The 25,335-nt window shown below is 44.0% G+C and overlaps 1 protein-coding gene across 2 annotated transcripts in view; it reads left to right on the top strand.

Annotated features, from left to right (window-relative positions):
* Nucleotides 1–11,847: 11,847 nt before the first annotated feature.
* The window catches only part of PPP2R2A (protein phosphatase 2 regulatory subunit Balpha), a 33,802-nt gene continuing 20,314 nt past the window's right edge, over nt 11,848–25,335 (top strand). Inside the window, exons 1-2 of one of the 2 annotated variants that reach the window (XM_056508744.1) lie at nt 11,848–12,051; nt 14,478–14,552. In XM_056508744.1, the coding sequence (XP_056364719.1) occupies nt 12,045–12,051; nt 14,478–14,552 (82 nt within the window). In that variant the 5' untranslated portion in view covers nt 11,848–12,044. Of the gene's footprint in view, nt 12,052–13,751; nt 13,870–14,477; nt 14,553–25,335 lie in introns of those variants that run through there. The other variant, XM_056508743.1, reaches the window with a different exon arrangement.

Raw genomic sequence — 25,335 nt, 5'->3', positions numbered from 1 at the left:
ACATTTGCTTTTTGGGTAGAGGGGAATTTTCTGCCACTGAATATTTATGTGCATTCTTCCATGGCTCAGATTTCTCAGGAGAACAGCTCTGTACTTTCAAAGAGCAGCTCTCATTTGCCACCCACTTTCTTATCACTCCTTGCAACTGTGATAAAATATGGAATGTGAAAACTGACTTATTCTAACCCTGTGGTTTTGTCCATCAGGGCTGTTCATCCTTGGATTCAATGTCACCAAGAGGAGACAGAAAAAGCAGAAATGAGCAGCTTGGGAAGCAAGACCCCTTGACAAATCTGTTATATTCTTCATAGCTGCTTTCTCTGCTGTCCAGAAGGATAAAAACTTTGATTAAGGTGTTTTCCACAGATAAATAATTTTGACATTTTTACAACATATATTCTCTGGAGTTTACCAGGCCTGAACTCACTGTGCAGGCAAAAATTCAATTGTGTTTTCTTGAAGCTGTAAGCAGCTGAATATTCTTGGAACATCCATTACTAGAAAACTTAATTGGAATTGATCACTGAGTCAAAAGTTCCTATGTGGAAATAGAGAAATAGGAATTTATCTATAGAGACAGAGAGCATGGCCATGTAAGCCTTATGTTGGTTGAAGGATTGGGGATAGGAGAAATTTGCTTTCAATCTCAGTAACCACAAAATAAAAACAATGACACTGCAGAAATGTAGCTTCACCCAGTGGTCTGGCTCAAGGCTGGGAATAACATTGGAGCTCTATGAAAACTCTCATCTGCTGTTAAGCAAAGCGAAAGGAGTCAACCTGAACCACTTTTTAATAATTAAACCTTGCACTGGTGGCTCAGATGAACTCATTTCTCTTTGCATGCAGCGTGCTGGGCAGATGTTCTGTGACTAATTACTGCAGCTCAGTGCAGTGCCCATTAGACATTATCAGCTGGATCTTGTGTCCTTGTGTGACTACATCCTAAATTCCACCTGGTTTATAGGGATGGCTCTTTTCAGAGATTTCCTGGATGCCTAATTCTGGCATTCTGCACACTTGTCTTTGCCTAAGAATAGTTTGGATGAATTGACAGTCAAGTATCAGTAAAGGAGTTTTTACTTTCTATCCCTCTGCCCTTCTTGGAGTCTTTTATAAACTCCCAGTTTAAAAAATAAATGGCTTTTCCCCCTGGGATAGAAGTACCCAGGTCTCTCTGCTGATGGGCAAAGCAAGAAGCAGGATCATGTCAAAACCAGAATGTACAGGGAACCTCAAATGCACATTTATTCTGTTCCAGGTAGTAAAGTGCAAAGATGAAACAGGCACAGAAAGAGAAAGGAGAGAAGGTCAATAAAGAAAGTAATTCAGTCTTACTCTTGTCTAGGATTTTTAAACAGTCTCTAGGTTTGGCCAATTAAGAATCACATTAAACAACTTGCCCTTTTCCTGTTTCTCAGGGGTCCTCCCTACACAGCTCCTTTGAGCTGTATCTCCTCCTGCAGATCATGGATACATCACAGTTCTCCCTGAAGAAAGAGTCACCTTCTCCTCCTTCATGGCAGCACTTGGCTGTGGCAGCACCACTGTGATGTATTGCCAGGCTTAATTACAAATAATTGTGTCTTTCATTGGTGTCTTGTAATTAGCTGCCCTTTTGCCAGGTTGAGAATGACATTGTCTGAAGAACGAGCACATAATTCAGTGATCAGGGTTCTGATCTTGGAAACCACATGGGAGTTACTCTGCATGGACTGGCCCTTCCTTGCACAGGAACTGGCACAGTGCAGCCAAAATGAAAAGAACATGCCTGGGCCTGCTGGAACTTTTGTCCTGGTTTTGCTTCTTTGAGGGGCAAAGGTTTGGATTTTGAAGGGGAAGGGGAGAAAGTGAAGTAGGGGAATATACATAAGTAATGGAAATAGATAAGGAATGGAAAAGAGTGGCAGGATGTGACCATAATTCTGGATTCTGTCACCAGCTGTTAAACCAGCTGGGGCAGTGTTCTTTATCTCCATGGGAGATATCTTCTGTTAATGGGCCATCTGTTAAACCAGCTGGGCAATCATCTTTATCTTCCCACAGCCCATCCTCCCTCCAGGAGATATCTCCTGTTAATGGCCAGTGAGTCCCAGTGCATGACTGATAAAATTCCATCATCCCACTGGGAGATGCTCCACCCAGGGGGAGGAGCCAAACATTTCCTACCCAGATAGAAACTGAGATTTGGAACACCAGAGCAGCCTTTTCCACTGGATTCCAGAGGAAAACCAGAGCCTTCCACATCATCCCTGGAGCTTCAGAGGAAACTGCACCTTCTCCAGGAGCACTGCTCCAGCTGAACCACATCTGCCCCTGCAGGAGGATGCAGCCACCATTGAATGGGACTGTGCCAACACCCTGACTGACTGACGGGTGTCAGCTTGGATTCTGACTCTGGCAGGGCTGGGATTGTTCTTTGTAATACTGTATTTCTATTTTAATTTTCCTATTGAACTGTACCTCTGACTTGGGATCTCCCCTGCTTTGCTTTCAAACCAGCACACATGGGAAGAACAGATCTTGCAAACACTGAGAGCTGCTTTTAGACACTCAGGTGGATGCTCTGCTCTCGTGAGCACCCCCTGCAGAGCTGCCTCCAGCCCTGGGTCCCAGCATGGGGAGGGCAAGGTAGTTTTGGAGAGAGTCCAGAGGAGGCACCAGGATGATCAGAAGGCTGGAGCAGTTTGCTGGGAGAAAAGACTTGGAGATTTGGAATTGTCCATCCTGGAGAGGAGAAGCTTCAGGGTGTTCAACTGCAGAGAAAAATGGAGAGAGACTGTTTATAAAGCCTGGAGTAACAGGAGAACAGGGAATGGCTTCCCACTGCAGAGGGAAGGGTTAGATGGGAAACTGGGATGAAACTCTTCCCTGTGAGGGTGGTAAGGACCTGGCAAAGGCTGCCCAGAGCAGCTGTGCTTTCCCCATCCCTGGACCTGTCCAATGCCATGTTGGATGGGCTCAGAGCAACCTGGGATAGCTGAAATCTTCCCTGCTCATAGCAGGGGGTGGCACTGGATGATTTTAAAGTCCCCTCCAACCCAGACTATTCTATGAATCTTTGGTTCTATGATTCTTATAGCTCAGCAAAAAAAAGAGAATAGAGTTCTACACATGTAAAACCTCATGGCTAATTCAGAATTTCATACCAGCTCAGGACAAATGATATACAAATCAAAACCAAGTTTCTTTAGGCTCTCAAAAGTGTCTTTCAGATTTAGCCTAGTTTATAAAGCTTTTCAAAGCAAGGATGAAATGCCTTCTTAAATACCAGTAGTCACAAACAAACACTGAAAAGTTGTCTAAATTTCAGCAACAGTTCAGAAGTTTTGACAATTCAAAATGTTTGCAGTCAAGTGAAAAGCCAACAAGGTTTGGTAAGTAACAGACAAGTCTTCAGCAGGTTTTCCTCCTGTGATTATGTGATGGAAGAAAATTGTCACTCAGTTCTAGAGATATTTCCATCATTCCTCTGGAATGAGGAAAGCACAAGCACAAGCTGTGTGTGCTCAGTAGCTCTGAAATTGTGTCTGTAAGCAGTGAGAGAGAAGCAAAGTGAGGAACCTGAGGTGCAGACACTTTCCAGGAGCCTGGACTTCTCCTTTTCGTGCTGTTAGCACACCCTGTCACTGCAGCTCTCCCTAATTAAAGCAGGATGACAAGCCTGTAAGTCTGATTCATCACTTACACCATCATTTACCTCAATACAGAGAATCTGCACTAAAAAAATCAGAATCTCTGCCCTGGCTCCCTGCAGGGCTGTCACACCTCCAGGCTCTGCTCCTGCAGGATTCTCAGCACCATCCTCTGCTGCTTCCAGAACCATCCCATCAGGTATTGCTGAACTCTGGGGTGTGGGGCGGGGACAGGGCACTGCCACCTGAGGCTCTGACACTGAGCTCTCCTCCCAAGGCACTTCTCAGGGGGGTCCTCCCCCCAGCACAGCCTCACTCACAGATGTGCAATCCAAGGGGAAAAGGTGAGAAATGGGATTGCAGCAGCTGCAGAGTGCACTAAGGGTGACAGAAAATCCCAGCAGGCAGCAGGAGGTCACATTTCCACACAGACCAGTGTGCTGTGCTGAATTCAGCCCCAAAGGTGCTCAGAGCAGGGAAGGAGTCACCCTCAGAGCAGCACACGAGCTGTTTTTAGTTTTAGTTGTTATGAAAGTTGAAGTGAAAGGTTGCTCTTCTGAGCTAGTTCAGGTTATCACCCCCAGTTTATTCCCCATCAAAAATCCAGGGACAGACTGCATTTGCTCAAAGTCTCCAAGGGAACCAACAACACAGCAAGGATTAGAACTAAGGATTTCCTGTCCTATCTGCAAACCACACCTCTCTCCTGTTTACAATGTGAACTTATTCCCAAGCAGAAAAGCCATGTGAATGGAACAATTAATTCTGCAATTTCAGCCTCCCTTCCTTCCCTTCTCAGTTCATTCCTGGCATTACCTTCAGCTCCTTGCAAACCTGGTACCAGAACTGTGGGACAAAGCAAAGCAAGAAAAGAACATTTCAGAACAAATGTTTTAGCTGGGAATACTTGAATTTTGACTTAAATACTTGTTTGCTTAATTAAGTTTGAAACACTTGTGAAATAACCTCAAAACATGGTGCTCTTGTTAATGAAAAATGAAACCAAAAGGTAAATGAACCTGAACCTGAACTCCTGAACCAAGGAGTAAGTTAATGAATGACTTGAATGGTAGTTACCTCCACATGTCATTTTTTGCATGCATGACTTGAGCAACACTGGAGTGACAATGTTACTACTCAGAGTAAGTTACTATCAACAGAGCTTTAAAGAGATAATAGCTTTGCTTTCCTTTTTTTTTTTTTTTTTTTTTTTTTTTTTTTGGTAGCATTTCCACATTTCCTGGAATCAAGAGCTAAAAGCTCCTGGAAAAATAACACCTGAAAAATTCTCATAAAATATCGTCTGAAAATTTCTCATGCTTTTCTATGATTCCAGGATTTAGGACATCAGTGTGTTCACACCCTTTAAGCACCATGGGAATTTGGTAACACCAAATTAGAAATTGTCTAGAGCCTGGGATCAACAGCAAAAATGCCTCAGCTCAAAGCCTAAAATGACATTTAGTCCAAGTTATATATTTAATCACCATTCCCCACAATCCATGGCTTTTAAGGAGCATTTCTTCTGGCAAAGTGGGATCCTTGATGTGATAAGTTCACACTCCCTGCTAGCACCACTCAGAGCTACCAAATAATTTCTGACTGCAAAATGATACTAAAATTACAGGTTTCTTCCAAAAAAACATGATTCCAAGGAGCTGATTCTGTTCTTTTTAGATTAGTTGGTTTTTTAGGTGTGTTTTAGCACCAACAGCTTCAGTGATACAGACAGGATGACTACAGAGCCTGAGATAAAACTTCGACATCTCCCATTTTGAAACACACCTGCCCAGGTGTAATTCTTCAAGCTCCTACTGAAGGATAATAGCTTGTTAACTCAATTAATGCACAAAAACACTTTGCCTTAGTAGAATCTAAACTAGAAGATGTTAAAGCCCACTGTTAAAAATAACAGGGAAATCCTATGGACAGCAGTGTTTTGAACACATTTGCTTTTCAGCTTCCTGCTTTTGTTAAGAAAAATGTTTCATGAAAGTCTCTGAGGTTTTTATTTCACTTACTTGGATCACCTAGGCAGGTTTATTAGTAAGGTAAAATTAGTATTTTTTTTTTTCCTTCAATAACCCTGCAATCCTTCACCCAAAAAAAGAGAGAAAAGTTTCTGTGTATAAGCCATGAGAGTTTGAAGGCTTAAAAAGGAGAAATAACCCAACCCCAAATAAAAACTCCTTGAGGAGTTTGGAGTTCTGGCTCCTCCCCTTCCTGCAGGGTTCCTTCTAAAGGTGTGGCAGAGTTTCCTGAGAGATGCACCATGCTGTCAGATGGGGCTGTGCATCAAGGCCAGGCCTTTCCCCCAAAGGTAGATTTTCCTTCTCATTGTTTTTATTTCTATTATCTTCCATTCATTGACCAAAACATACTCAAGAAATGTTAATTATTCCCTTTCTAAAGACTGAATAGGAGGAGAATTTAATAGCTTTAAGGCTATTCTCTGAGTATGGATTTATTGGCTTTGGTGTAATTTGGTTTTGTCATTGGCACAAAGAACCTGTGCTTCCACCTGAGGAATCTGTTTCTGTGTTGAGAGGTGAAATTGGGGCTGTAAAGGACAAAAGCATCCCTGACCCCTGGGCAGGGAGCAGCTCTACTGAGCCTGTCTAGGAAGGGAATTGCTCTTGAGAGTGCCTGGTAGTGCATGTGCTGCAGGTATTTTCTGCCAATTCTAATAGTTCAGTGTTTAATCACTTTTTTCAGAATAAAGCCACTTTGTGAGGGCCTTGTGTTGTCTTCATGGTGGGTAGTTTGGGATGACTGTTCTCATTTTGTTTTGTTGTTTTCCTCCTGTTTGTAGCTTTCAGAGTTCCAAGTTATGTCCAAAGTTGGAAGACTCAAAGTGCCAGGTTATCCCCACCCAAATATTTAATTGTAGCTACTTCTTTTTAGGGAGGGTTAAACCTATGCCTGGTGAACTTCTTATCTCCTCCAATGGCTCCAGTCTTAGCTTCAATAGGATTATTAGCATCCCATGACAGTTCTCTTGTTTCTTGGTTTGGCTCCTCTTTCCATAGAACTATCCACAGTTTGTAAAAGAGCAACCAAAAAACCCCAAACAAACAAAACCACCAAAAAAAAAAAACCCCATAAAAAACCACACACACACAAAAAAAAACCCATAGTAAAAGACACAGAAATAAGAATGAAATTTTTCTATAAATCTCAATTTACACCTCCTGTTTTAATTTTTAATCCCAAAATACTGGGATACTCCTGCCCTTACCAACATGCCCTCCAAGTTGGAAAATACTTGTTTTTTTCCCTCCAGACTGGTGCTTCCTGATTACCTCTAACACCTTTTCCCTCCTTTTCCAGAAGCTTAGTTTTCCTTTTTTTGTTCCCTTTGCACCTGTAGTAAAGCTACTTGTAGTAGTTTTGGACTTGTTTTAAAATAAAATTCAGGTGCATGGATTGTCTACAAAATATGCTTAAATAATCAATTAATGTGTTTCAAATTGTAATTTCAGTACCAGTGTCTTAGCCCTGCTCTAAACAGATCAAATTTGAAACTGGTTTTGAAAACTACTACTGTAATGAAGATATGATTTTTTTTTTCCCAAGCCTAATTAGCTCTTCTGTTTGCCTGTATCAGGCTAAATTTAAGAATAAAAGTCTTAATAATTTATGGGAAAAAAGTGCTGAGGGCTCCTCTTGTAACAGCAGGGCTTTAATCCAATGAACTTTACAGTTTTGGGATGACACAAACTGCTTGTTACCAGAATTAGTGACTTTCCATGGCAGAGGTTTGCTCAGTGAGGAGAAGTTTGGGGCACTCAATTCCAGAACCATTGGATGAGTTTGGGTTTTCTGGGTCTCTAAAAAAATTCCTGGTAGCTGCAAAGTGAACTGAAAGATATTATTATAACTCATTATAAGATATATTATATAAGGTATTATCCTCTTCTGATTTTTATCATTGATAAGACTTAAACTCAAGTGCCCAGTGACTGATCAGATGATATTTTATGCCCAGGGGATGGAAGTAGATGGTCATTAAGGTCCCCTCCCTTCCAAAGCATTCCATGATTTCCCCAACCCTGCAGATGCTCAGTCATGTAAGAAACTTTAATTTCAATATTTCCCTTTCCAAAAATAAAGCCCAGTGGGTTTGAAAGTGATATGGAGCACAAGAAATATCTTTAGTGTTCTGGTTTAGGGCACAGTGTGGCAGGAACTGGAAATGCTTAAACCTTAGTTTACACCTCAGTTTTACCAAAAATATTGTGGCCACTGGCAGTGGAGGGTTTGGAACCTGGTTAAGGTGAAATCAGGTCGAGTAAAGCCAGAAAAAGCAAATGAAATTGTGTGTGCCCAGAGAAGAGGCCCTGGCTGGCAGCAGGGACCCAGCCTGAGCCAGGCTGTGTACGAGTGAGGAGGGAGGATGGGCTGGGACTGTCCCACAGGTGATGTTCCCTGAGACTGCCTGCAGAACCTGGGCCTGACCTCCAGCTCAGCCTTCCTGCAGCAGCACCAAGATGTGACTCAGCACTGCTCTGGTAATGGCTGCTGTGTGAAATCAGGAGGGGGAAATGGGGGGTGAACATTAGCAAACACTTTCTAGGAGTGAAGGCTGTTATTCTCTGAAACGCTCTGCAAATCACAAAGGAAACCTCGCAGTGAGACACTGCAAGCTGAACAGAACGAAGCAGAGAGCAGGGAATTGCACTGCCCTGATGTTAACCTGCACATGGCCTCAGATGGCTCAGCTATTACTAAATTCCAGTGATAATTCTGGTGATAATTGCTCCCTTTATTTCTAAACTGAATTGTTGTAATTCATTATAGTCTTGTCTAACAGGTCAAATTACTGGAAAATGAAAGCAGATACAAAATGAGTTGCTGATAGTGTTCTTCTTTGGAGCCTCAGCTGTTTGATCAGCCATTTGACATGATTAGATATTTTTATTGGTTGCTGGTCACGTGTTACACTTTGATTTTTGGGTTGTTCTGACTCCCACAGCTCCTGGTCCAGGCTGCTGTGAACTGTGACCACTCTTTGTGTAGTTTTCTGACAAATATCACAGTAAATAGATCCAGAGATGCTGTTTTGTGAGTCCTTGTTCCTGAAAGTCCCTCCCACTTCCCAGAGGTGTTCTTCAGCCTCAGCTGAAGGAGCTGGTGTGCAGAGTAAGGATTAGTCATTAAAGCATGATCAGGGTAGATAAATGCTCATTAAAGCTTTGTGCTGTTGTGCCTGTGTGTAAATGTAACATCACACAGTTAGAATCTCCCCAGAGCACCTCAAAAAATTCCCAAGCTCCAGAGAAATCTGAGTATGCACCCACAAACTTTGAATCAGGGCTTAGAACACACTCTGCCTCTTTTGCACCAACCATTCCAGTGTGAACACTCTGAACCAAGCAAGTGAACACCCAGGCAAAGGTTGTGGTTCCCAAGATGTCTCACTAATTACTCTGGCTGTGATTTAATGTTATTTATTTATTAGGCTCCATTATTTTCTGTAGCTCAGTTAGTTCACAACAAAAACCTGAAATGTTGGAGTTATAATCCATCCTCCTCGCACCATGATATTAAATCTTTTCTAAGAGGGATTTTATTTTAATTATAAGGTATGTACTAAGGCTTCATTAATTTCTATTATAGAGCTAATTGCAGGTCTCTTTGCCTTATTTAAATTTTTTTGAGCAACAAAAGTTCTTGAACCAATGCTTATTTTACTATGAGGACAAATTCTGCAGTAATTATACAAGGCAATGGATGGATTGGAGTAGATTTGTAAATTTTCCTGCTAAACAGTTGCAGGACAATTCTGCTTAGGTTGAAAAAATATGTTTAAGGAATTCTGGAAAGAGAGGAATGCCAGCTTTCATGCTGAATTTGGTATCAAGTAAACATGGCCACACATTTGTAGAATTGAGTGTATTTGTTCTTGAGCTCTGGGAAATGTGGAACAGGGTGTTTGGGACCAGGGATTTTGTCTTTGTTGTGATTGTTTCCAAACTTGCAGCATTTTTGTTTTTAGGTTTTTAAGTTGCTCTCAAAACAACCCAAGCAAAACACTTGGTCCCAGAGATTTCCAAACTCGGGTGAGTTGCAATTCTTTAGAGCACCCCATATATGTTGAGTGTTCTTTGAAATGTTACTATTATTTCTAAGATTGATTTATTTGCCTGTGCAATTTTTTATCAAGAATGCAGACATAAATCTGAATTTCAAAATAACCTGTAATTTGGGCCAGTTGTGGGATTTTGGTGGGAGCCTGGCTGCTCGTGTTCATTAGTGGTATTTAGTTCCCACAGCTCTGTTTTGTGCTGGACTTTACCAGCAATTCAATGGCCTTTTAGTTCATAAAAGCATTCTCTTAGGTGTTTAGAACTGGAAATGCAAAAATCCAAAAGTGTATGGGATGGTTTTTGGAGGCTTGTTCCAAGTCACATTGCGAGTTTGTGGCAGTGCTGGGTTTGCAGGATGAGCTCATGAATCTCCAAGTGAAATCTGGATTAGCAAGATCTACCCAGCCCAAGAAGAAAATGTTTGCACAAACATCTGTGAAGGGAAACCGATGACTTTCACAAGATCTTAAATTGATTGTACTGAATCAATTATCCCAGACCTGTACAGCTGAGACTGTAACTGGGACCGAGCAAGCTGAAAAGGAGCCTCCATCCTCCCCGAGCCAGCAGGAGCTGAGCCAAGCTGGGCTCAGCTGAAAGCCTTTCTTTGTGGATCTTGCTGGCTGTCAGTGTGAAAGGTGGATGGAGGCTAAAAATGGCTCAGGAGCATGGCTGGTGTATGCAGGGAATAGCAATGAGAAGGGAGGGAAATCAGAGAGCCAGCCCTGGACGTGGTGGAAAGCATCCGATGGGGTGGAAAATGCGCAAGCAAACAGGTTGTGTGCGGCTGCTGCACGGGGAAATGGCAGAAAGGGACAAAGGGAAGGGGGAAGGAAAAAAATCTAAAACTAAAGGAGAAGTGAGGGAGGGATGGTCTGAGAGATGTGAAGGGATTATCAGGGAAATGTTTCCCCAGTGTGATGGGCACAGAACAGGCTCGCCAGGCAATGGGCACGGCCCCAGGGCTGCCATTTGAGCAGTGCTCCCAGGGTGGGATTTTGGATTTTGGGCTGTGTGTGAAGGGCCGGGAGCTGGATCCGTGATCCTGGCGAGTCCCTTCCAACCCAGGATATTCCATTTCATGAAGGGCGAGCCTTGGGGCAGAGGAGGAAGATCTTCCTGCCGGGGGCAGCGGGTGGAGGAACCGGGCCGCGGAGGGGCTGAGGGCGGGTGATGAGGCCCGTGAGGATGGCGAGTAACCCCTCCGTGAGGGCGGCCAGGGCGAGCTGAGGGGCGGCAGCCCCGCCACGAGGGCCGGTAGGGCTGGGCTGAGGGGCGGCAGCCCCGCCATGAGGGCGAGTAGGGCTGGGCTGAGGGCGGCCGATCAATGCCAAACTGAGGGGCAGCACCCCCGCCATGAGGGCGAGTAGGGCTGGGCTGAGGGGCGACAGCCCCGCCATGAGGGCGAGTAGGGCTGGGCTGAGGGGCGACAGCCCCGCCATGAGGGCGAGTAGGGCTGGGCTGAGGGGCGGCAGCCCCGCCATGAGGGCGAGTAGGGCTGGGCTGAGGGCGGCTGATCGATGCCAAACTGAGGGGCAGCACCCCCGCCATGAGAGCGGGTAGAGCTGGGCTGAGGGGCAGCAGCCCCCCATGAGGTGCAGTATCCCCGCCATGAGGGCGGGTAGGGCTGGGCTGAGGGCGGCCGATGGACGCCGAGCCGAGGGGCAGCACCCCCGCCATGAGGGCGGACAGGCGCTGGGCTGAGGGGCAGCACCCCCGCCATGAGGGCGAGTAGGGCTGGGCTGAGAGCAGCCGATCAATGCCGAGCTGAGGGGCAGCACCCCCGCCATGGGGGCGGACACGGGCTGGGCTGAGGGCGGCTGATGGACGCCGAGCCGAGGGGCAGCACCCCCGCCATGAGGGCGAGTAGGGCTGGGCTGAGAGCAGCCGATCAATGCCGAGCTGAGGGGCAGCACCCCCGCCATGGGAGCGGACACGGGCTGGGCTGAGGGGCAGCACCCTGCCATGAGGGCAGACACGGGCTGGGCTGAGGGCGGCCGATGGACGCCGAGCCGAGGGGCAGCACCCCCGCCATGAGGGCGGACAGGCGCTGGGCAGGGACATGGCGGCGCCGCCCTCCCTCCTGAGGGCGGCAGGTTCCCGCCCCGCGCTGACGTCACCCCCAGCTCTGCCGGCGCCATTTTGGACGCTCACCGCCGGGGGGGCCGGAGCGGGGCCGCCCCAGCCCCGCCGCGGCCGCGCCGCCGCCGCCTCCATCCGCCGCCATCGCCGCCCGCCGCCGCCGCCCGCCCCGCGCCGCCCGCCCCGCCCGCGCCGCCCGCTCCGCCCGACCCGCCGCGGCCGCTATCGCCAGCACAATATGGCAGGTAAGGGCAGCCTGCCCCCCCTGCCCCGGCGTGGCTCGGGGGCTCTTCCCCGCTGCCTCCCGGCCGCCTCTCCTATTCCGGCTCGCTTGCGCCTTTCTGGTTGTGGGGTGGGTTGTTTTTTTTTTTTTTTTTTTTTAATCCTCCCCTGTGGGAATTCGTGCTTTGCTTCCACCCACCCTTCCTTCCCTCCGTTCTCGGGGGGGAAAAAAAAAAAAAAGCATGGAAGAAGCAAGGTGGAGGGGGAAGTGGTGTGTTTTGGAGTTGAGGAGCTTGCAGGCAGGGTGGGTCTGCTGCCTTTTCGAGGATCATGGAATGATTTGGGTGGGAAGGGACCTTCAAACCGATCCATTCCCAGCCCTGCCATGGGCAGGGACACCTTCCCCTGTCCCAGTGCTCCAGCCTGGCCTTGGGCACTTGCAGGGACCCTGTGGGCAACCTGTGCCAGGGCCTCCCCACCTCCCAGGGCAGAATTCCTTCCCGATATCCCAGCTCAGCCTCCCCGCTCAGTTTGGATGCGTTCCCCCTTGTCCTGTCACTACACGCTCTGGTGAGGACTTTCCCCCTTGAGGCTTTGGGGTCGGTGCTTGTGGTTATTTCTCAGAAGCGCTGCCGTGCATGGAGAGCTTCCAGGTGCAGGCGGTGTCCAGATTGCAGTCGCACCCTTCTGTAGGGAGCAGCCTCTGAGCATCTGCAAACGCCAGGAAAATTTGGCACAGGGCGTAATTAAACAGCACAGGTCTCGCTGTGTTTTCTTTCCCATTCCTTCCACTGCTTGCTCCCCATTTTGTATCCCAAAGCGCTGCTGGTGGGCTCGGCAGTGTGTGTGCAGAACGGATCTCTTCCCTCTTACTTTTTCCTTGCGATTTCTTCATTTGGAAATTTATTCATCCCCCTCCTCTGCACATGAATTGTCTTTTCAGTGCTCTGCATGTGGAGGAGCGAGGCATGGGAGGCTTTGTGAGGCTTGTGCTTTGCCTTTCCCCCCCTACACCATATGCACATGCTCCTCCCTCCCCTCGCCGTTTTAGTCGTGGGGGGGGAAAAGTGCCAACTTGGTTCCAGTGAATTGTGTGGAAAAGAGGAGTTCAGCTCCAAGTAGCAGGAGCAGTGATTTTCTCCAAGCTGTTCCCTTTAAGTGCTTCTATAGTGCTAGCTGCTAAATGACAAATGAAGAAGTTGAAGAGAGGAAAGGAAATGGGTTGTAGGATTTTTTGGGAATTTTGCCATCTCGTGCATAGATGGGTGTTTTGCCTTCACCTTCTCAGGTTATGCAGCTTGGATGTCTGTAATCCTTCAGGGGAGAATTTAAAGCAAGTGAAAAATGGAAATTGTTCTCTATTCCAGGACTTCTCATTCTGAGGCGCTTCATCTTTTCTGGAAAGATTATTTTCAGGCTTCTGATTTCCTTCTCTGAGTTTTTTTTTTTGCCCTCCTGAACTTGGGAAGAGTCTCCTCCTGTATTCTTTGTTATCCCCAAAGCCCTACCAGAGCTCGGGATTAATGTGTAAATGCCATCTGTTGCTCGGCCGGTTTGAGTTGTGTGCAGGAAAAGTTCCATTTTGACAGTGGCTTTTGGGAGGAAAAAAAAAAAAAGAGACGGGAGAAAAAAAAAAAAAAAAACAACCAACCAACCGAGGCAAGCCCATTTCTGTCTCTTCCTGTATGTCCTCAGCCCTGCAGTGATTTGCTCAGGGTGAAATGCAAAAGAAATGGGTGGTGATTTTTGGTGTGTGTTTTGGTGGCAGGGTTTAAATGAATCACTGCCTTCCACCGAGGCAGTAATGTTCCTGAAGTTTTCTCTCCGATCCGTTTTCTATGGTAGTAGAACTTGTTCCCCTCCCATTGCTTGTTTGCTTTTCTGCTCGGATTTGCTGCTTTTTTTTTTTGGGTTTTTTTTAGGCTGATAATTGCTTTCATTACTTCTGCGAAGAGACTCTAAAATTGTGGTAAAATTCTTTTTCTTTAGCCTTGAGTGCTTAGGGTCGGCACAGTGGGTTTGTGAAAGGAGGAAATGAATTGTGTGCTTGGTTTGTGTTAGGTGTGAGATTGAAAATTTCTAAAAATGCACAGCTCTGATAGTTTATATTTAAGTTGTTTGTGTGTTTTTTTAGGGGGTTCTGGCTGCTCGAGTAGGAAAAAGCTTCGTGTGAAACGTGCACTTGAATTTTAAATTGGTAGTTAATGGTGCTTTTACCAAGTCCAGCTTTCACCCTGCTTGTGCTTCCCTGTTTTTGACAAACCCTGCATTGAAGGCTGACAAAAACAATATCCAGAGGAAAAAGGTGGGGAGGGTGGTGTGTGATTGTGCCTCGGTGCTGCTGAGGAAGTGGGCGGACACGGGCTCTGAAATGTGCAACTCAACCATTGTGTGCTTGCCCTGCTGCTCTGGGGGGGCTCCTTCTTATTGAATTGTTTTCATTTTTTAGGAGCTGGAGGAGGAAATGACATTCAGTGGTGTTTTTCTCAGGTGAAAGGCGCTGTAGATGATGATGTAGCAGAAGGTAAGAGTGTATTTTTTGCTGTTTTCTGACTTTTTAACCATTCCTTAGGTAGGGAGATGTGGATGCAGTCAGGGAAGTATCCCAGTGCTGCTGTGCAAATGGACATTTCTTGTGCATTCCCATATCCAGATTCAGGTTTCAGCTGTGGTTTGAAAGGATCATTCAGCACTTGTAAAAAAGTTCAGGTTCTTAACTTATTTTTGCTGGAATTCTTTTCTTAGATTGTGAAGATTTTTCTGATTTTTTTTTTTTTTTTTTTTTTAGCTTTTGATTTGTGTTTTTTCTTAATCTGCAAAATGGGGGATGTGATACTTGCATTCCACAAGGAGGTGTTGTGAGAATTAATATTCATACTCTTTGAAGATCTAAGTACTAGATAAAGTAATTATCCCAATCTTTCCAGCTCCTACTAACAAAAGGAGAAAGAAATCTGAATATTTGTGCGTGCCTACTTAGTATGTAAAGAGCAGGTTTGGGTTTGAAATAATACTGGAAATTGTCTAAAACTTTTCCAAGCTGGCAGTGACAAGTGTCATGTTACACTAAGATGGCTGCCTCTGAATTTCACTGCAAAAACTGCACTGGGTTTTTTCTCTTCCTTGGGTTTGGGCTCATTGGAGGAATGGTTGGAGAGCAGAATCTCTTCTGGGATTATTCTTGGGGAAAGCTCCTCTGACTTGTGAATTTCTTTGGCCATAAAGTCCTGTGTGCACAAAGCACCCTGTAAAATCCTGAGTTAAAAGTTTTCTTTTGCAAGCAGTTGGCCTTGTCACTTATGTAATTCCTGAGTTTTTTTTTTCTTTTTTTGCATATCTTGAATGCTCTGACATACAAGTGAGGTTTATGTTATATTTAGAAAAGCAGTAACTACAGTTTCCATTATTTCCCTGCTTGACACGTGGGTCAGATTAGCTTCCAAAGGCCAAAAGAAAAGCTGGGTATAAACATAACTGAGTTGTTTTTGTTTATTAGCTGCAGCATGTGGCAGATAATGCACAGAGGCTTCTGTTGTTTGCAAGCTGGAAATGAAAAAACTGTAACAATTTCAATTTTAAATTCTTCAGGAAGTAGATTTTAAAGCTTTTAAATGTGGAATAATTATTTATGTAATGTTAGGGTTTTTTTACCTATAAAATTTAAATTCTTAATTAAGTGCAAGTATTGAAGAAGTTGTGGTGCTTGCATATAATTCTTCATTAAAATAGGCATTGATCTGCTTCTAGTAGTAATGAACTTATATCTAGGTATGGAAAAGTAGCCTTTATGTGAGGAAAGAGGAAGGAAGGACAGGCTGAGCTGTGTCAAGTGTTGCACTGGGTGTTACCAAAGGGGCCTTGCCGGGCTGGGAGCTGCCCTGAGCTCTGCTGGAGTCCTGGGGTGGAGCTCAGGGAGCCTTGAGGGAATCAACTGGTTCAGTTTCAGCTAGCCTGGCAACTTGGTTTCCAAAACATTGTAAGAATGTCCATGTTTTGTTTTACGGACAGTGTAGCCTTCTGATTCTGTGACCCAGAGAGTGAAATTTTGTTTCCTTGCCAGCTATACCTGACTTAGGATAAGTCTTGGGATACAAAGTGTATTGTACTGCAAGGTGTGGTGGAGCTGCCTGGGGAGAGATCCCGAGTGTTATTGATGTTACACTTGGCTGTAATTAGTGTGGTGAGCTGAAATTCTCTCCTGTTCCCGTGCATTTGGCTCCCACAATCCATACTGGGAGTTGGTGAAGGCAGTTGTTGATATTGATTTCTTGTTCTACATCACAGTGTCTCCCTGTAATTCTGTTGAAGTGTTACATATCAGGGTGGTTGCATTTTTCCATTTCCTAGCAATATTTCTGGCTTTAAGGTTCGCTTCAGTGACATGGAGCCTTGTGTGGTTCTTGCACCAACTGGAGCAGCAGCTTCTGGCCTTTTGGAATTCCCAAGGACAATTCTCCAAGTGCAGTCTGAGGACAGTTTTTATTCCCTTCCTTTCCATCTGCTTTCTTGGGACAGGCCCATGGTGAAAGCTTCAGGAAATCTCACTGTCTGAAGCTTTAATGACTCTTTAACCACTGTGGTAACAGGTCTGGGCTCCAGTCATGCCTGTGGTGAGCACTGTACCCATTTGTGTACAGGAGTACAAGGCTGGGGAGATCTGATTTGTGAATGGCTGCTGAGCTCAAATCTAGATAGCTGTTTGTTGTGGAATACTGAAACTTCATTAAAAACAAATTGAAGAAAATAAACATGAAAAAATTGGGAGTTTCACTTTCTGTTCTCCTCCTGTTGCTAACTCAGTGTTGCAATATTTACATTGGAAAGCTGAATTGAGCTAAGCTTAAGCAGTGATAACCAGAAAACTGCATCATTTAATTGCATTAATCAGTGGGATACAAACCACTGTTTGTAACTCTGTCTCCCTGCAGTGGTTTTTGTCTATAAAACAGCACAATGGAGAATAACATTTTGAACAGTAACAGTTGTAGCAACTTCTAAAAGCCTGTCAAGAATGCTGGTGTAGCTTGCAGAATATTTAAGGTCAGACCTGACCTCCAGTCTTCCCATCACTTGGTTAACCTATAATTCTTCATATACATGGACTAGGCTGGCTGGTTTGTACAAAGTCAATATTTGGTGGCTTTGGTGGCTGAAACATGAACTCTGAGACAGTTTTTAACTTTCTGGCTTTCCAAGCTCTGTGATGGATGGGTGTGACACCTTAGGAGGAGGAGGGGAAATGGTCACTAAAGCCTGGGGAAGGATGGCACTGAACCTGTGTCTGGGTCACTGCTGTGGCAAAGCTTTTCTGCTGAGAATGAGGACATGAGGAGCAGAAGTGGCCTCTCTTCCCTTGGCATGTGTGGAATTTGTCCTTGCTTGTAAGCTGTGGCCTGGCTGTGTCAGATCACAGTTAAGCACAGAAATCAGGTTATAAATTGAAATTTCATTGTCAGCTTCATTATAATTGGGTTCTTCCTTTCAATTGATGGCAGAAGTTTGCCTTCCAGTGATCCAGCTGTCCATTGTATGAGGGCAAAGGTGTTGTAGTTTGTGCTTCCTCCCTTCTTAGTTTCATGTTCATCTTGCTGGAGCCCAGTCCTACAACACATCTGTGCTCAGTGTGCAGTGGAGAGGGTGAAAAACACAGAGTGCTTGTTTGTGATAATTCAGTGATCAGGTTATCAGAAGTGTCTGTAATGCACAGATTTCTTTCTTTTGTGCCATCACAGTTTCAGTGCAAGTGAGACTTAATTGTCCAGAAACACTCCAGTGTTTTTTTAGTGGAAGTTTCCTTTATGGGAATGATTATAGAAAAGGATTACAAAGATTTTCAGCAGCAGTTTTGTTGGTTTTACTCTTTTGCTGTTCTTCAGAATGTGGCATTGTAGCAACTGAGAACTGTGAGTTTAAAGTGCCTCTGAAAACTACACACTTGCTTAATGGGGTGAGTTTGTACTTCAGAACAAATTAAGTCAAATGTGTTTTAATTGCTCAACAGGAGAAGAGTCAAGCAGCTCTATCTCAATGTTCTTTCAGGTATAATTCAGAGATAGGTAAAAGTCTGATAGTCCAGGTCCAAGGCTGGGAGCCAGGAACTTAAGTCCTCAGCTTTAACCCTGAGTGATTACTGCTCATCTTGTTTTAACTGTTTCATGCCCAAATTGACTCTGAAAGAAGCACCTGACTATCTGCTGTGGGTGCTAATTACTGACTTTATTTATGCTTAACCATTCTGTAATGCTTTGTTAATTATCTGTGATTTGCTTTGTGTCTCCTCTTAGAGCTAAACATGGCTGTGTGTGTTTTAGGCTGAAAAATGATAAAATTATAAAATTGTCCCCAGCTTGTGTGTGGTAAAAGATTGAAATAAAATTGGACATTTCCCTTGTTCAGGAATGCTTTCTGTGCTTGGTTCTAGGTGTTTTATGTCTGTCAAGTGTAGTTTGATAATTATTTTTGACAGGTTTCAGAATTGCAGAGCAGCAGTGGGGAATGGGGACTGATGTTGCTTCAGCAATGGTAGTTTGTCTTGAATGCATGAAAAGTGTTATTTCTGAGCAGAGAGAAGTGAAGGCAGGAATAAGGATGGCTATAAAAATGTAGTTTCCCACAATCTGGGCTTTATTTTTTATTTTTTTTTTTAAATGAGGATTGCTGGAATTGGAGAGGAGAAAAAACTCTCAGAGAAAAAGAGTGACAGTGAGGTTGCAATAATACTGCTGAGGAAAGATTGGGATATAGTTGTGGGAGGGATGCTAATTTGGGCTTTTGAGGGCTGTGGTTCTCTGTGCTTATGAGGTAACATCATTCACAAGGAGCAAGGCCTAGTAATGGGTTTGTTTGTAAGAGGTAGTTTGAAATATGCTGTAGATGGGGGAGAAGAAAGACCCAAGGTAATAGTCCTGTTCTGTATTCCTGAGTGTGTTTCTGTGTTTGAGCTCTTCAGCTGTTCAGAGAATGACTGTCTGTATCTGGAGGGAGAAATAGGCTACTGTGTTCTAGGAACTGCTGCTCTGGATGGACTAGAGTGTGCATTGAAAGTGTGCAGTCCCCCAGCACAAAGAGCATTTAGCAGCCACATCAATAGGCAGTGGCTGTTCAGCTCCCCAGCAGTAATTCAGCTCTCTTCTTGCATGGCTTTGGAAGCTGGGGCACTTCAGCTTGTCACTCAGGGATTTTTCTGTCCCTTCTCTGAGGCTTTGCTGTTCTTGGAATAGCTGTCTTAAATTAAAAATGAGTATAAAAATGTGTTGGAAATGCACTGCTGAAGTGATCAAGCCATCGAGTGCAAGCCAGGCTATCAGCAGCAGTCCTGATGGGTTACAGCTCTGCATCAGCTTGGTGAAACTTTCTAGCTTTTCATTTCAAAGGTGCTGCCTAAGTGCTGTAGGAATGGGGTTCTGTGGGAGCTGTAGCTTCACAGAATGTATTTTGGAGGAGCTGCAATGAAGAGTGAAGCTCTCAGTGGATGCAGAGCTGAAGGAAGAGTTAAAAGCTGGGTGTTCCAAGCTGTGCTGTCTGCTTCCCCCTCCTCCCCTTCTTTCTGTTCTCCCTGACTTGCCTATTTAGGCCACAGCTGCATGTTTGGCAGCATTTCTGCTTAAAGAGGCACTCCTTCCCTCTCTGCTGGCATGGCTGTTCACCTAAGTGCACTGGGAGCTTGGTGGGGGAGCTGATCCAGCTGAAAATTGGTAAAATCCTGTTTTTTCCCTGGATTATTTTTCGGCTGAATTGAAGCCTGATGTGATTGTCAGAGTTCTGCATGTGCTTATGCCAGCAGAGTGTGCAGAGTGATCAAGTGGCTCAGAGGAACAGGAGGAACTCTGGAAGAGGATTGGTCTCTGTAGGACTTTATGTACAGGCAGTGCAAGACTCTAATTGATCTCTGAGTGCTGTGCTACTATGAAGGGTAAAATCAGCTGCTGAAAAGGACTTTAAACCTTTGCTGTTCAAGATCCATACTTTGAACATGTGCTATCTGCAGGCCAGCAATAAAATCACTGTTAGAGTATCAGAATTACTTTGTGATGGAATTTTTATAGTACACATGGAGTGGGTTGTCTGCTGTGTGCACACAAGCAGTCTGTGGAAATGGGATTTGTTCAGTGTTGTTTGGAGCTCTGTTAGTAAGACAAACTTGTTAATATCAGTGCAGTTCAGTTTCTTTGAAGTTGTTGTAGGAAATAATACTACTTGAATGGGAGGTGGGTTATTACTGCTTGCTTTACTGTAAAGCACTTAAAGATAATCTGACAAATGATAATCTCCTTTATCGTGTCTTATCAGTCTTAATATGATTTGAAAAATGGATCCCTTCTTTGGGGTTTCATCTTCACCCAAACCAATGTATTGGCTGGCACTAAATGCTGTGGAATTAGCCTGCCTTTGTTTTGCTGCTGTTACAGTGTTAATTAAATCTGCTCTGTGTGTGCCTCTTGAGCAAAAACTGATTACTGATGGTACCCAGTTAAGGCTGCAGTTTGTCCTTTCATCTGCAGGAAACTCTGTGTTCCCACAATAATGTCATTATATAAGGTGTTTCAGTATCTGCCTTAAGGGTGTTTTTCAGGCCTTTTTCCCTGTTTTCAATGCTCTGTAGTGTGCAGCACCATAATTGTGTCTACAGTATTTTTAGTGTGGAGTGAAAAGTTTAGCAGAACAAGTCAGTGTTCAGTAATCATGTGAAACTGAGGTTTGCTCTTTCAAGGAAATGATTAAAAAGAGTAAAAAGTCTTGGCTTAGGTTGATGTTTAGGTTGTGAATGTGAACAGAGGCCACAGTTACCCTGTTCCAATGAAAATGAAAGCAGATAAATACAGGAAGCATTTATTGATCCAAACCAATTTGGAGTAATCCCTTTCCAGAAGCAGTGGTAGATCTTACAGTCAAAATAACAATGCCAGGACAGTTTTCTAGGCTTTAAACTTGAGTGGAACATGTGTAATTACAGCTTTGTTATATTACCACAGCTCAGTTAAGCTCTTGCAACATGCACCAGCTAAATGCTGCTTTTGGGAGGTCAGTGTGCCAGTAAACTGGAAATAGATGGGACATTCCCTCCTTCCATGCTTTTGAAAATGGGGAAACCATAAAAAGGGGTCTTAAGAGGTGAAGTGTGTGAACATTAATAATTTTATGGATCAGGATTTCCTTATTTGCACAGTGCTGCTGATCTGGCTCCCCAGCAGGGCTGCTGTGGGACACAGCTCAGTCTTCTCCATCAGGCTGCTCTTGCCTGGCTCTTCAGAGACTGCAAGGTTGGGATTGTTCATTTTCCCTTGGAATTAAGCACCACCATCAGGTTCTGCTACTGTGAGCTGATATTACTGAAAACAATTATTTGAGCCTTCTCTGCATGACTGTAATTCAGTGAGAGAAACAGAAGTGGCTGGAAGCTTCTCCTTTCCTCTCCTAAGTTATCACTCTTTTGTTAGGCACTGGAGGAGAAGCTATTAATTTGGGCAGCCATTCTTTATCAAAATGGATTTTCCTCTCAGTGATCCACAAGTGATAGCACCATGAAGAGAACCAGCATATTTAGGTCACATGTGAAGCCCCTGAGGCAAATTCCTCTTGCATCTAATTCTGGAAGAAAATTTTAGGGTCAGGAAAAAGAGGGTTTGAAAGAGCTGTATTGTAAGAAAGATTGATTAATTTTTTTTTCCCCCCCAAATATATAGAAGGCATTTTATGTGGAAATGTTTCCCCTTACATTTATAATTGCAGTTTTTAAATTAATGCTCTGGGAATAATGTGAGCTCCAAACACACAGAGTTGTGTGGCACTCTGGTTTTGAGAACCTGGGAAAGGATAATTGCATATATTCAGGAACAGTTAAGGTAATTGAGACCTCATATTATAGTTCCTTATTTAAAATACAGTGTAATTTCTGATATATTCTTGTTTGTTGAATGCCAGTAACTGTATTTTCCCTTTTTTTACAATGACTATAAATAGTATTTCAGTGGCCATTCTTTGATCCTTAAAAGCAGTGATTTTAGCTGGCCTTTGTGCTGCTGTTCAATGATGATTTGATAAGTCATGAGCTATGTTTGTGCTTCTAAGTGTAATCTGAATGTCTTGCTTTATTTCCAAATAACTTGGAAGTGAATTGGTCCAGTGCACAAGAACTACATACTGAAATAGAGCTTTGGCTTTCATAAAAATATAATGGCACTTGTTGGAGAATTCCTGGGCTATTTTCCAGTGGAATTGCATAACAAACCCCTGACTTGCCTGGTACTGCTCTTGGTACATTGTATAAGGAATAATATATAGGAATATTGGAGATAATAAAGAAAAACTTGGATTATTTTTTAGTAATTGCCCAGTTTGGATTGTTTGTGTGACCTTGCAGTGGGAAGAGGAAATAGAATTCAGATTTCACCCCATCCTGCCTGTGGGTTATTGGCTGCTCCTGGGAGAAATGATCCTTCCTGGAGCTGTGCCAGTCACTGAGCCAGGTAATCCTGGGGAAACCAACCCAAATGAAAATTACATGGCTTGGGCTCCTTTTGGATTAATTTTATTCCACATCAACTTCTCCAGACTTGATTTGTCCAGCTCCTAGCAGATGTTTGTGGTGGGATAGGTGGTGGTTCTATGGGAATAGGAGGAGAGGTGAAAGGATGGATTGCTTCTCTTGGAGAGCTGATTATGGTTCTAGACAACATGGGAAACTGGAATTGGGAGCAATTCAGAATTCTCATGTTTACAGTTGGTACCTTCTGGTTCCTGGTCTGTCTTTCACATGGAAACTCTGCTTTCAGTGCACTGAGATTCTTGTTTGAGGGCATTTCTTCTCACAGATCAATCTGAACAAGCAGCAGTGAAGTTGCAGCCTGTAGTGTTCAAAATGTCCCTGTTTATGGAGGTAATAGTGAAACATTCATAAGCTGTTTTACTGGAATGTGGAACTGCAGGAATGACTGTTTGCCTGGAAGTTTAAAACTTTGTCTAATCCTTCTGCCTTTTCTCAGTCAGTTCTTCTCACAGCTTCATGCCATTGGTTTGATTTAGTTTTGCTTATTTTAAGCTAAATCTTATACTTGTTTTTTTAGTTTTTTTTTTTTGTTTGTTTGTGTGTTAAAGAAGAATGCAGGACCTTTCATTTGATTGCAGAGCCTTCTGGAAGTGGTAAGCTGCTGTGGGAAGCAGCAGGAGCTGGCAGCAGGGCTGTGTTCCTGCAGCAGGACACGTGCTGTGCTGAACCCAGCTCGTTTGTGGCTCTCAGTAATGAGATGCCTCAGAGGAAAGGGCAGGAGGAAGGCAGAGATTTGAAACAAAACAAAACAAAATCACTTGGATATTTTGCACATGAGCTTTTGGCTCCCTGGAGCTTGGTGTGACCTGGGGAAGCTCATCCCAAGGCTGGGAGCACCAAGCTGGGTGCTGATCACTGTGTGGCTGTGAATTGGCACAAAGCTGTGCCAGCAGGCCAGGCCTCTGCTGCTGCCAGGAGCAGCCTGGGTCAGAAAAATGCCAGGGTGGGGTTCTATCCTGCTCACTGTCCTCCTGGAGGAGCTGTCAGGAGAAGCTTTTCTGTGTGTCCATAAACTTGTGTTTGTGTATACACTGAAATTCTTTTTCCAAGGGTTTTATTTTGCATTCAGCTGGATGTTGTTTGGCACCTTCCAGTTCACTTTTTGTCTTTGGTCCATTTTCTTACAGAGCTCTTATTCCTCTTTTACTTTTTGCCAACTAAAAAGCTTAAATTTAAATGTCATTATCCCAGGGGATGGTGGGGAGACTGATGGAAGACTAGAAATGGAGATAACTGCAAGTAATTATCTGCAGTTGTTTTTTGGAGTAATTTTAACTCTTCTCTGCTTTATTTTCCCTAAAATGAAGTTCCAAAGCCTTTGATAGTTTTTTTTGTAATGATCTTTGACATATCCTTACAGGACAGTAACACTACTGAAATACTCTCTATTTTATATATAGAACATATGTATAAACAAATTAGGATATCTATATATTGTTATGCAACTCTTCCAAAACCAATAGAAAAGGTCCTGATCTAGAAACAGATATATTTGAAACAAACACTTAAAAATAAATGTTGGTATTTTGCTCAGATTAGTAGACTATATATAATTTTAAGGAGTTATAAATATGCCTTGGAGTTGTCAAGATTCCATGTGTTAGGAATCTCAAAGTCCAGGCCAGAAATTAGCCTTGGTTTCTGTTTAATAATGATTTTTTTAAGAAGCTGAGGCATGTATGCTTGGGCCAGAATAGAAACACAGGAAAACACTTGCAGGGGGGTGGGGAGAAAAGGCAACTGGGCAGAGATTGTTCTGTGGGGTGCCAAGTGCCACTGGGATGCATTAAAGGAACTGAGAGGTGAGTGCTCAGGAATTTGGGTTCTCCAGTCACTCAGAGCTGTGTGTTTATCTCTGCTGGACACTTCAGTTGTGTTTGTGACCTTCAGGCTGCCTGAGCTGCAGCTCAGCCCTCCCTCCCTGTGCCCTTCTCCTGCCTCTGCAGCAGGAGCAGCTCTGAGCTCATGGGCACTAGCAGGAGGCACTTCATGCACTGGCTGAGCCACCACAGCCTCCTGCACTCTACACACCAACATTCAGGGCCTGAGCTTTGCACCTGAAATAAATCCTTTGGTCAAAGGATGTGTTAGAGTCTGAAACAGCAGGGTAGTTTTGAGGAGTATTTTTTTATACCTGCAACAGGAATGCACACCAGATCAGAGTTCTAATTCTGACAGGTATTGCCAAATTGTTATATTTTTTCTGTAATAATACTATTAGTGAATTTGAACCTGCACTGTGTGTTTTGGATTGTCTTCAGCAAAAAGAGAAAATGAAGCTATTGCAGAACTCTGGAGCTCTCTCAGTGACAAGAGAGGCATTGCCTGAAGGTTTCTTTTCTCTCTGTGCAGAACAATGGCCCAGTATGTTATTTCCAAATATATTGTTATTTGCAAACAGAACAGCAACCCCTGGCTGCACTGTGCTGTGCAGCCTATTGAAATTCTGGCTGTGATTCCAGCAGAGATTTTTCCATAAATAGCTCTGTACTACTTGGGAACACAAACAAACCCTGAAAAGATCTGAAGTAAGGTCTGCTGAGGGACTGCTTAGCCTGTTATTAGTGTGTACTTCAGGGTGGATATTGTGGGGAAATTTTCTATAGGGTTATGTGGGGGCTGTCAGCAGGAATTAAAAAGTAAATAATTAGCAATCAAATTGGATCCAAGAACAAGGATCACCTGTCTTAAGCATAGGGAAAAAAAAGAATAATAAAAAAAAAGTATAAGCAGGAAGCAAGTAGATTTTCTTTCTGGATTT

The sequence above is a fragment of the Oenanthe melanoleuca genome, chromosome 22, assembly GCF_029582105.1.
Source record: "Oenanthe melanoleuca isolate GR-GAL-2019-014 chromosome 22, OMel1.0, whole genome shotgun sequence".
Taxonomy (NCBI): domain Eukaryota; kingdom Metazoa; phylum Chordata; class Aves; order Passeriformes; family Muscicapidae; genus Oenanthe; species Oenanthe melanoleuca.
This window is presented reverse-complemented; position numbering and strand designations above follow the sequence as displayed.